Source organism: Tubulanus polymorphus, chromosome 5 (genome assembly GCF_964204645.1).
Source record: "Tubulanus polymorphus chromosome 5, tnTubPoly1.2, whole genome shotgun sequence".
Taxonomy (NCBI): domain Eukaryota; kingdom Metazoa; phylum Nemertea; class Palaeonemertea; order Tubulaniformes; family Tubulanidae; genus Tubulanus; species Tubulanus polymorphus.
The window spans coordinates 17,761,280-17,774,066 of NC_134029.1; the positions used below are offsets into that span (position 1 = coordinate 17,761,280).

The 12,787-nt window shown below is 37.7% G+C and overlaps 1 protein-coding gene across 1 annotated transcript in view; it reads left to right on the forward strand.

The window, feature by feature from the left end:
* Positions 1-12,787, forward strand: part of LOC141905108 (cytoplasmic dynein 2 heavy chain 1-like) — a 108,630-nt gene that overhangs the window by 15,698 nt on the left and 80,145 nt on the right. The window contains exons 9-27 of the mRNA XM_074793871.1: positions 63-222; positions 420-595; positions 705-900; positions 1,164-1,272; positions 1,395-1,543; positions 1,617-1,715; positions 2,548-2,687; positions 4,433-4,661; positions 4,848-4,975; positions 5,467-5,710; positions 6,276-6,425; positions 6,707-6,909; positions 7,861-8,131; positions 9,138-9,308; positions 9,570-9,728; positions 10,227-10,450; positions 11,076-11,208; positions 11,785-12,015; positions 12,333-12,455. Of these exons, the coding sequence (XP_074649972.1) occupies positions 63-222; positions 420-595; positions 705-900; positions 1,164-1,272; positions 1,395-1,543; positions 1,617-1,715; positions 2,548-2,687; positions 4,433-4,661; positions 4,848-4,975; positions 5,467-5,710; positions 6,276-6,425; positions 6,707-6,909; positions 7,861-8,131; positions 9,138-9,308; positions 9,570-9,728; positions 10,227-10,450; positions 11,076-11,208; positions 11,785-12,015; positions 12,333-12,455 (3,295 nt within the window). The remainder of the gene's footprint in view (positions 1-62; positions 223-419; positions 596-704; positions 901-1,163; positions 1,273-1,394; positions 1,544-1,616; positions 1,716-2,547; positions 2,688-4,432; positions 4,662-4,847; positions 4,976-5,466; positions 5,711-6,275; positions 6,426-6,706; positions 6,910-7,860; positions 8,132-9,137; positions 9,309-9,569; positions 9,729-10,226; positions 10,451-11,075; positions 11,209-11,784; positions 12,016-12,332; positions 12,456-12,787) is intronic.

A 12,787-nucleotide genomic window follows, 5' to 3' on the forward strand; every position in this document is an offset into this window, starting at 1 on the left:
TGATATTTCAAGTGATGTTCATTGCGCTGAGCGCTCAGATGTGTTTTTCTTCTGTTATGTAGGGAGACATTATTAGGTCAGTTGACTGTATATATCCGGTCTATACGAGATGACTTCTTACAACGAACCGGTCACACTGCTGGTAGCAAAAAACCACCAAAGGGTAAAAATCTTCCCGAAGTTGTCAATAACATTGTTTGGGTTCGGCAACTAGAAGCAAAGGTGAGATACAGTAAGAGTATAACTTAAGGTCTTAGTATTTAGAAGACAGCTTTATAGTTGATTTTAATTGGGATTCTGTTGAAAGAAAGTTGTCCTTTCCATGTCAAGGGATAGATTTGATAAACCACAATTGATTCCAATTTAACATTAACCCCCAACTTTGGTGTATATCTTAAGCATACATTATAATTGACTAGGTGAATGAGACGTCGAAGACCGCTGAATCAATGCTCGGAGATCTATCCGGTTTCCGTAACTTTCAACATGACGTTAAAGATTTGAAAGATGAACTTCAGACATGGAGGCGAGATCAATTCGATGACTGGTCACGTGATATCATTCAACAAATTGACGATCCTCATAACCCTCTTGGGTGGGTAATTCTTTATAATTCATTAAATATTTACGTGTGCCTGTACTGTGAATTGTGTGGTTTGTGCATTTGATTATGTTGTAATGTGTTTAGTATTTATCTTCTGAAGCCTGGAAACGAAAGGACGTTTGATGGATTTGAATCATGCCGATGGTAAACTGCGCGTTAACTATGGAGATCGACTGGTGACGTTATTACGCGAAGTACGACAGCTTCGGTCTATGAGTTACTCTATACCGGCTAAAATTCAGCATACTGCTTCTGTAGCTCAGAAATTCTATCGTCATGGCGTCATTCTGAAACAGGTGAAAGTCATATAAAAACTGGCACATGTACATTCAAAATATCCAGATAGCTATTTCTTCTTTTGTTTATCTTGAAAACATGAAATACATGGGTCATGGTGATAATTTGTTATAGTTAATTTATTGAATACCACAATGAATATATTAAGCTCACTCAATTTCAGCAGATTTGAAAAGTGAAATATTTTTTGTTCTTGCGTTATTAATGTATTTCTTTAGTCTAACTTGGGGTAGGTATTTATGACTGTAATTACATTATGTAGGTCGCTCATTTTTACAACACGATCGATCAACAAATGATACCCAGTCAACAGGCTATGATGTTAGACTCTGCTCTGGCTTTTGAAAGACTTGTGAAAAATCCAAAAACAGGTAATAAAAACCTCCTAAGCTCTTTGAGTACCTCAGCGGGCTATTGCATACACTTTTTCATCCGTCTGTCCGTCTGTCCACAAGTTAGGTTTTAGATAATGTGATTCCGCTTTGTGTTCTAGGTACGAAATCGAAGGGTGATGATGTACAAGTGACCTGGGATGAACCAGAGGAATTAGAAACTTACATTGGTAAACTTCAATCTGCTGCTGATCGGTTGACATCTGAAAACAGACGTCTCAGAAAATGTCACTTCATTATATCTGAAAAGGTAAAATTATAATACGCTCTCACAATGCTGAATTTCAGTGCTGTATGCTAATCTATTTTTATATTCTATCAAGGTAACCAGTCTGATGGGAATTGACTTGTTGCGAAATCAGCAAAAGTGGAAAGATGGATTGATGGAAATTCGACATTTGATGGCCAACCTTGTTACTCAGGTACTTAATTAGGGCCCCCACTATAGTGATCGCCTTGTCTGTTTATCCATCTGTGCATCCGTCCTTTTTTGATGATTACATAATGTATGTTGGATCTTTACATTTTTTAGTATAGTACATAAAGCCGGGAACACTCAGAAGGAATACGACATCTTGCTTGTTGCTTTCTTCTGCAATTTCTATCCCCATCGGGCAGTTCCATTCCAATATTGATAGGCTATTTAGAAGAAGTCAAGACCTAAAGCTAGAATACAGGTCTTAAAGACTGGTCGTAAGAAGTTTTATGAAGCAGAAAAAACGTTATTCGAAAAATCGGGTCTCCCAGTCATTAGGGCCCATAGATCGGTTGGGAATGGAAGAGACGGTCATGTCGCATTGTAGAAAGTAGAATAGATGCGTTGCGACTTGCATGACTGGCAGTTGCAGCCTGTTGCTGACACTCACAAGGGTGCGTAGGTCGATGAGTTGCGCAGTGAATCGCATCGCAGTGAGTTGCATGCCGCTAAAATGTCGACCTATTCTTGTCTACTTTAATGTACTCTACATGTCGAAATTTCTTGTGGGCATTAACAAATCTCATAAAAAAATTGCAATTACCACCCGTTCTGGTGGTCTTTCCACTGTTTGAATAGTAACATGAAAAAACAACAACCAATTGATGATTAAGTTGTTAATTTCTTTGAGTGTTACCCACCAGCCTATGAAACCAGCCTTTTATATCAACAAAACTGTATGGAGATGTAATCTCTATATTATTTCTCTGAAATATTTTTTCAAACTTCTGCTGTACCATAATTTAATTTTTTGTGGTTATTATCTCAAATTTTATTAGGGTTTTTCTGCTGCTAACATGAAGTCTTGGAAAGCTCACTGGGACAGACAACTGTATAAAGCGTTAGAACATCAGTATCAGATGGGACTCGAAGGTTTGAATGAGAATTTACCTGAAATCAAAGTAGAGCTTACTTACAGGTAAAGAGTAATCTTAATAATAAAAAAGTTTCTTAAGCACTAAAGCGTTAGAAACTATGAACTTATCCTGTCTGGTCGGTTTTAGAAATATATATTTTTCTGCCCTCCAGCCCGGTTGGTAGGTCAGCAAATAATAGCGATGCTAAACCACAGGCACTTGAATATGGGCTTTGATAATGAAGAAATATTTAATAATTCACCAACTTTTTTAGACCCTTTTGATATGGTTGTCATGGCAACGGACACCAATAACAAAAATGAAGAACCAGAAACTGTCCATCCTCAAGGTCACATATAACCAAATAATTTGTCTTATTTGTAAGCCCAATGGTTATCAACACCATGGTATACAATGTGCCAGTGTCAAATACATAGGTGACAATTTCCTGAGGCCTGAAATTATACCCCAATGAAACCCCTTACATCTGGCCTTCCGACATATCATGGTAAATGAGTGGAAAAAAAATTTTTTAGTTCTATTGCTTTGAAATTTTTACTACATAAAGTAAGGATATATGGCATACAATTTCAGTTGGAATTGAATAAATCAGTGCATTTTGCTGGGAGACAAAGCAGTTTATCTGAAACTTTATCGTGAATTTTTTTCATGGCGGCCATTTTGGAGTATGTGACCTTGACCTCAAGTTGACTTATATGCAAGTTATTTATGTCTACATTGTTGGCCCAAAAGTATCAACAACATGCTATATAAATTTTCTGTGTCAGATACCTTGGTAACTATTCTATGAAGTTTCAAATATACCCCTATAAACCCCTAAATTCCCTCCGGTACAGCAGCGGAGACACTATGTGGTATTGAAAGGGTTAACTATACGTTACAGAAAGGCTGGAAACGCTCCTATCTCCGTAATGCTTAAATCTAACCGCAATTATCGGGACAGCCGAACACTGCCGACAATTGCCGAAGTACGTTCCAAAGTGTCAATTTTAATTCTGAAATATAAGTAGCGCCCATAATTTCAATTGTAGATGATCTTTTGGAAACATTGACACTGTTTTAGCTCCGTTAAAGATTTTAACTGGCAACAAAATTGATTTTTGAAAATTCGCGATGCCTCTTCCGGATTGCTGTGACGTCAGCTGTCCCGATATTTGCGGGTAGATTTAAGCATTACGGAGATAGGAGCGTTTCCAGCCTTTCTGTATAGTATAGTTAGACGAGGGGTGCACATTGGATCATGGGTAAAACAGTTGCATCATGGATGATTAAGATGGCAACCCCTTTGGTATTTTTATCACAGATTACGGTAAATTTTATCATTTTTACCGCACCAACAAGGACAAAGCCCATATTCAAGTGCCTGTGGCTAAACATGGTTGATTATCGGTCATTAGCATTCCTCTGATCTAACCATTGGTGAAACACTATTTGGTGTTGTAACGATATACCGGTATAGAGAATCCCACACAAATAAAACAAGAAAGATGAAGTCCGAAAAGTTTCCTTCAAGCTAATAATCTATTGATTCGACGTTTTGACTATATCCTGAAGACGAATTTTAGGTTATAGTCGAAATTAAATCGATTATTAGCTTAAAGGAAAATTTTGGGACTTCATCTTTCTTGTTTTACCCGGTATCAGTGTGGGATTCTCTATACAACCTCTGATCTGTTTCACGAGGCAAGCTATGAGTGAATCAATCACCAGTTGTCCTCTTAATCGCTAGACCATACTATTGCTTTTACAATATGTATAATGGAAATCATTCGTGTTTATTTTTCAGACAACAGAGATTACAGTTTCGACCTGCGCTCGAAGAAATCCAAGCAAAATATTTCCGCGAGATGAAGAAATTCATCAGTATTCCGAATCATTTCAAAGGCGTCGGTGAATTGACAGAGAATTTGATTTTCCCCGCGATTATCGACCGAAATGCTGATGGATTCATTACCTGCTACAAGAAAGCTGATGCACTGTTTAGAAGATTGGCAGATGTTCTGCAGAAGTTTGAAGTAAGATTCCTGCAGATTTCTTCGTTAACCAGAAAATCTGTTCGTTATTTACTGATGGATCATTATATCCAGTATGAAATTATTCAATTGACTTGTTTCGGATGAAATCCTTGGTTTGCTAAAACCGATGAATGTTATATCATTATATCGAGGTTTCACTGTAACATGTTCTTTGGTTTGTTGTAGCATTGGGTAGTTTTGGGAGGTTTGGACGTCGATGCTTTTGTTGATGAACATTTGAAAGAGCTGTCAGACTGGGAACGCAACTTCAAAGCATTGAAAGTACGGGGAAGAGATGCTGAAAAATTGCCAAAGTAAGTTTTCGGGTTTGTTTTCACTGTTCAAAAGTTAAGATTTGTTAGATTGGGCCGGCTTGTGAGTCTTGCATTCTATAAAATGAACATCTTTGGAATTGGTCCGTTGTTGTGAGTTAAGTCTAGCGAGTTAAGACTAAAATCAATTATTTCCAATTAACACATTTATTCAACCGGAGATTGAAATTAACCATTTCCCGAAGATGAATTAACCCATGTGATAATTAACAAGGCGTGGATGCTGTTGTTTGCATCCCAATACCTCATAGAACCAGATTTGTATCTCAAAGTAGCTGTAAATGACCATTTCTCGAAGATGTATAAATGCATGTGATAATTAACAAGGCATGGTGCATTGGTTACTGTTGTTTGCATCCCAATTCTGATAGAACCGGATATGTATCTCACAGTAGCTGTAAATGATACAGATTTCATAGTGTAGTGTAGAGATGCCAGTTTCTGAAATACAAACGTGTGTCTTTTATTTACAGTGAGATTAAGGTGGATTGTATAACAGTGAATACTGGACCGGTGAAAGCGGTTATTGATGATCATATACAGAGGTTGTTTGATGCGTTACTCAACTCGCTGCGTCGTTCAATCACTAATGACATGCATGTCATTGATTCGTTCCTCAATACAGCCCTGGAAACATTATCGCAGAGACCGCAAACTGTTGAGGAAATCGGTGATGCCAACACTAAACATACCGAGTTCGGAAAACAGAAAAAAGAGGTTAGTATCGATCATTCCATTTATAGCCTTCTTGGGGTAACACCCTAGTATGTTCTTGCATGTTTTGTTACAGCAGTCAATAGCAAAATTGGAGACCATAATGTGTTCTATGATAGATAGTTTCAAGGAGTCTGTGAATTACAGTCCACCTATACATAAATTTAGTCTTTAGAATATGATTTTTTATCCAGATTTCTCATGAAACCGGATGAATTATTTTACTCAATTAAAAATTTTGTATTCATTCTACTTGATGATCAATGTTAGTTTGCATCTACCGGTAGATATACAATGGGCTAAGTGATTAGTACATATTGTAACCTCTAGATGGCAGGGCCAATGCACCTTATTGAACGCATTGGCTGATTTGAATGAAACCAACATAAGTCTGGTATAGAGTGTGCAAAGTACATGAAAAATGCCCTGAGCTGCAGAAAACCCCTTCTGTTTTGCAGCTATAATTTCTTTCAGTATTTTAAGAAATATGCAAGCACTACCTGATGTAGTGAAGACGGTTTCATACGAAGGAGATAAAATTTATAATATTGGACATTTATTCTTATAGATTCATCCATTGTTTAGTAAAGCAGAAACTAAGAATAAACTGTTACGGTCAGTGGCTGGTGGCGGTATTGAGATGATAGGACAGTTACAGGCAAGATGGGATAAATTCGAACTGATGATGGAAAGCCATCAACTGATGGTTAAAGAACAGGTTTGTGCCTGAAAATGTAATGAATATAACTTATTCACTAGGAAAAAAATGCGGAAACCGTAAAAAATCATACACTTATCAGTTCGAATGTATTCAACAAATTCGTATAGTTTATGTCGTGGAATTGAATCTTTTTATGAGCAATTCTTGAATTTCTTTATGGCCAGAACTCGGCAGTATCAAATCAATATATCTAGTGGTTTTTCTCCAAGCCTGCCATATGGAAAATTTCAGGAATCTCTTCTAGCTTTCTTTAGGAGTCTGTGTTGTAATGATTGTAGGTTGAGGTGATGAAGAGCAATGTTGAGTCTCGAGTGAAAGCGTTCGAACAGGAACTGGAGAAATTTGCCGCTAGATGGCACCAGTTGAAACCAAAAGACGACGTGCTCGAAGGTGACCAGGAGAAATGTCTTCAGGCTGTTACGATGATCAAAGAAAAACATGAAGAATTTCAAGAGCTCGACAAAACAAGAGCTACTTTATTGTGAGTTCAGTCATTAAAAAGCTTTGAGGGTCCAGTATCACAAAAAAGTTTAAAGTCGAAATTACATGTATTGGTTACTTTAGCTCGACTTAAAACCATTTTATGTTGCGAGATGCGTTGTGGGGTCATTTCACGGTCTCATTCACATAAGCATGAGAAGTCGTGAGCAACGACCTTATACAGAGAACGACGAGCTGCTACGCGGTACATCAAGCTTTTGAAAAAGCATAAAAAAATATTTGGTAAAGCAAAAAAGTGGGGCAGCTTCGGTCACCCCTGCCGCCCCTGCTCCGACGGCTCTGCACGCTGGCACACGGGAATGATAAGGGTTCCTGAATGGCTGGCAATGCGAGCAAACTGGATGCTTTATTCTTAATGCCCATTGGTCAATTTTTAGCAAAGGCTTACTATCATGGTTCCCACAGTACAGGGAAATAGGGAAAAACCTGGGAAATTTGAAATGATATTCCCAGTATTTGGGAATTTGAGAAATTTTACGCTAATTAGGGAAATATTTGTAAAATTCATTTACATTTCACTCATTGCATTCGCCTAAGGGAACTTCCTTCAGCAATTTCCTTTGAAAATCACCTTTATCAACCAGTCACCATTAAAATGTTGACTGTAATATGCTCATACCTGTATATTTTTAGGAAGGCCCCATTTTCCATTCGGAAAAATTGAAAAATCACTTACCGGATATCAAAAACTAGGGAATTTTTAATTCATGTTAATGGACTATGAACTATGTAATAGCTCCAGTGCCAACCTACGACATTGTATTATCACGGAAGCAGCAAACATGTTAAACATTTTGAAATGGGCCTAGGTTCTAATTTAGTAAATTCACATTTATCTTGTCATTTTGGGTTCCCAGATCACAAAAGATTTTTTTTTCACTGATTCATTGATAAACCACGTATTTTTTCAATGCAATTCATATATTTTCAGGTCGGATTGTGAGCATTTCGGAATGGCAATACCGGAATTCCCGTTAGCCGACGAAACGCGCGATGATTTGAACGAATACGAATTGATGTGGAGTCAGTTCGAACAGTTTAACACTGGATTGCAGGAACTCGCAAAAGAAGATTGGATTTCGTTCCGCAGTCGATGTTACCTGTTCGAAGAATTCTTGTCGCAGTGGTATGAAAAACTGAAAGCTGAGGAAGTTACGACGACGATGACTGTCCGTCTGCAGAAAGAGATAGACAAGTATAAGGTAGAAATCTCCCCCCACTCGTTGATGAAGTTCTGCCCAGATGCCGGCCTTAAAGAAAATTTGAGCATCGATTTTAAGCCATGCATTACTAATTTTTGCATTTCAAGATTTCATCCTCGAGCAAACATCCAGCTCTACCAACCTTACCCGCAACAAAATTCATTCCAATTATAGTTAATGAATAATTGATCTTAACCCTTAACTTGCCGCAGGCTACTGTAGTCGACAGCCCGATTTAATTTACACGTATTTAAAGTTTGTTATGTCACAATCGCCTCGCAGCGCGTTGAGCCGTAGTTCTTAACGCACGCTCTTAATTGCCAATACTCGAGAATCAAAATCAGAAGTAATTTTTCATTTTGATATTTTGAAGAATTTTGACCTCAAGTAAATTTGATATTTTGGGATTTTGATGAAGATTGTAACATTTAGACTGTAATAAGAAGCATAATAATGGTTTTAACAATGGATATAGTAATCTATGGTGTCTCTATTTATGAATATTGACAATGTAACACAAAATATGTTTATTATGTATATTTTCTAGGGGGTCTTTTTGCACTTGACCCCCATAAATGACCCCAACCAGTGGACCCCCTCTTTCAAAAATCGGAAGTTTAATCTTTCAGCACTTCTGTGGCTATGACTATTGCTTTGTGAAGTTTCAATGCCCTATATGCAATAGTTAAGAAGTTATGAAGATTTAATGAGTTAGTTTCATTCAAATCATCTGGCGCACACACAGGAGTTAAAATTAAAGCTGCTGACAGGTCAAGGGTTGAAGCTACGGTAGCTCATTTTTTTAGACACCTAGTTTTGCTTAAAATGTACTTACTAGAAAATGAAAAGTTCTTAAGTGGCTTTTTGGAATTTTCAATTATCCAAAAAGGTGATCATGAACACTTTGTGTATACAGTAGACCTCGGGTTGTAGTGAAAGTGTTCATTTGAACTACCCAAAAGTGCATTTATATTCTCCTAAAATTGATAATCTTTCTTATTTCAAGGATATCTTACCTGTATTGAAATGGGTACGTGGTGAACCGTTGTCGCAGGATCACTGGCTTGAATTGTTCCGGATGCTTAAAATGCCGAAAGGTACGACACTGGAGAAACTGACCTTCAGTCACATCTTGAACTCGGCAAATGAGATCATTCGCAATGCCGAAGCCTTGAAGGTAGGTTGATAATCACAGTGATACAGTCAACCTTGCTTGAGTCAACATTAGAAAAGTCATCTATATTCTTATATCCGATTAAATTTGCGCAAGTTTGAGTCGTTGGTGTGGCTATTTTACCCTTTAATTGCCATCTGGTAATTTTCATCAGCCAGTTAGTCATCAAACTTCAGCCCACAAACATTCATCGCTCAAAGCTGTTCGACTTATTTTCTTTATCAGAGAATTTCCACTTATGTATTTATCGCTTCTCTATGAAAGGAATTGAATCAAAGAGCTCAAGGTGAAGTAACGATACGTGAAGCGGTACGCGAGTTGGAGATGTGGGGATCGGCTGCCGTGTTTTCACTTACCGAGTACGAGGACAGTAATAAACATGCTATGACGCTTATCAAAGACTGGAAGGATTTAGTCAATCAGGTTGGTGAGCTTTTCCCTTAACCCGTGTCGACTCTTTCAACATGACCGAGCAAAGTTAAGCTAGGTCAATTCTGCCAATTCAATGTGGACGAGACCAATTCTAGGTGCAGCCATATTGATATTGACATGATGCTGTAAGTTGTGAAAAAAGAGTCACATTCCAAAAACATAATTTGACCTCTGCCTATATTATATATATATAATATATATCGCATATTATGCGCATATTATCTGGCCCCTTAAAGCGGGCCATTTTCAATATTTTGCTGGTTTCCAAATTTAATCATGTTCTTGCTGCCAAGATCGTTTATCCAATATGCTACAACATTTATCATTGACTGATTATTATTCAGCATCCCTGATATCATATTTGGGGCGATGCTCAATTGGGCCAAACTTTATGTTATGAGGATGAATCGGCTAGCTAGTAATCAGCCATTGGCCATTGCCAGAGTTTAAAATAGCTGTATTTCATGAATGTCTAATATTTATTTGAAGGTTGGTGACAATCAATGTTTGCTACAATCGCTGAAAGATTCTCCGTACTATAAAAGTTTTGAGGATAAAGCATCAATTTGGGAAACGCGGCTGGCTGACTTGGACGAATACTTGCATAATCTGAATCAGATACAGCGTAAATGGGTTTACCTCGAACCAATTTTTGGACGCGGTGCTCTTCCAAAAGAACAAGGCAGATTCAAACGTGTAGATGATGACTTCAGGTACAGAATTATTCATGTCAAGTTTCATTCAATTCTATGTCACTAATAGCTTCCAAAGAATCCAAAGGGCTCGGTCCCATCGTTCTTAGTTTTATTTGGCTCTGAGAATTGAATTAGTTCATCCTTAATTACTTCACTCAAGATTCAAATCTTAACTCACAAGTGCGGAACCAATAATTTCTTGGGGCAACTGCCCCCTGCCTGCAGCCCTGACTGGTCTGATGTACAACATCAAATTGTTTCATCCTGTACATTTGAGTATCCAGATATACATCAGATTATTAGTATATTTATTCAGTGTGGTCATAGACCTAATCTTTATTTAGTGATGATGAAACCCACAATTTTTTGTGATACATTTATTGAATTCAGTGTTTCAAGTCTACACTATAAGACTCGTCATCAGAGATATGTTAAGTTAAATGCTAGTTAAGATGCTAGATGGCAAGGGGAAATATCAATAACATCAATATTGAGCAAAAAGTCATTCCATTTCCCTGATGATGAGTCCTAGTGTAGACTCAAAATATTAGATTCAAGGCATATTTTATTAGAAGTTGTGGGTTTTACATGAATTTTGTTCTGAATTATTGGAATTTGAAACTTAAATTATTATCACTTCCAGGTCAATAATGCAGGACGTTCACCGTGACAACCGAGTATTGTCACTAGTAAATCGACCAGGATTGAGAAATCTACTTACTACAATGCTTGATCAGTTACAACGGTGTCAGAAGTCACTTAATGAATTCTTAGAGGTATATAAACCTTTTAATGGGAAACCTGATGATTGCTGTTAAATTATGAATGAACTTAAGATTATCAAACCTGATGGATCTTAATAGAATCCAGTGACACTAGAACACTGTCGGGAAGAATTTTGGATGATCTGAAAACCATCAAACAGACAGCTCTTTATTGTCAATATCTAGATAGAATCTTCGGTTTCTAAGCAGACAGCACATTTCATTAACCATCCCATCCTAATGCAATTGGTCACCATTTCATCTACTGTATGCCTCAGCATTAGTGTGAAAACGTAACTTTACGCACCTCCAGATTTATACCTGATTGACGAATGAAAGAATTGTGAGGAAAATTTCCACAGGTTTTAACCTCACTGTCACATGACAGATCTCACATAGAAGTGGGTTTACCCAGTGTATTATTACCACCACCAGGGGAAGTTGAATATTGTGATTTGTTAAATATTTCAATCAATATTGGTACTTAATCTATGTTTGTAATCGCAATCCATAGCGAAGTTGTAGATCATGACACCTTTAAATCTACAACAGTTTTAACTAGTTTGCTGATGGATATTCATCTTTCAGGAGAAACGATCAGCGTTCCCGAGGTTCTATTTCATCGGCGATGACGATTTGCTGGAAATTCTCGGTCAGGCTACGAACCCGACTGTGATTCAGTCACATTTGAAGAAACTGTTCGCCGGTATTCACAGCGTTGAATTTGATGAGGGCAATCATCATATACTGGCGATGAAATCATTGGATGGTGAAGTTGTTCCGTTGAAACGTAAAGTACAGATTATACCAGAAGTAGAGGTTGGTATTTTGTTGACTCGGACTTTAAATAACTGTTCAACTTGAGGGATTTAAGTCTCTAGGGTGTTGGGGTGACATATTTTAGTGCCTCATACCATGTTCGTTTTGCTGACATGATTCAAACTACGAATCTTAAGGGCTTTTCTTGAAACTAGGTGTCTCAGAAGAGACAGGTGAGAGTTCTGCCCATATTGTCATTTTGTAATACCCACCAGTACTGGTAGGACTAATAACCTTAGGAGTTGAGAGGTTGTTTCCGTTATTGAAATGTTATTGTGAATGTTTGAACCGAAGAATACTTAACTATCTTTGTTTAGATCTGGTTAAGTCGACTATCCGATGAAATGAAGGACACTTTGAAGGAACTATTGAAGGAATGTCTACATGATAAGAAGGCTGGTAGCCAAGGGGGATTGGATCCCAACAAATATCCTTCACAGGTATCCAAACTCGACGTATCGGCCCCACTCCGCGCGGTTGCGCCACCGCGCGGGATTTACGCAAAGCAGCAGAACACAAACAAGGCCACTCCCAATTTTCAATGATAGAAATCGTGTGTGCATTTCAATTATTTCGGCTGTTAGGGTTTTAAGGCACAATATAAGTTGATGATGTGATATGGCAATGTTAATTAATGATAATTCCGCAGTGAAGCTAGTCACGAACGGTGCCGATTGAGTGTACAGCTGCCAAAAACACTGAAATGTGCGTAGCTGCGTAACTATTTGCAGTGAATTGCAGACGAAACATGAAGCCTTAACGGCTTAATTTT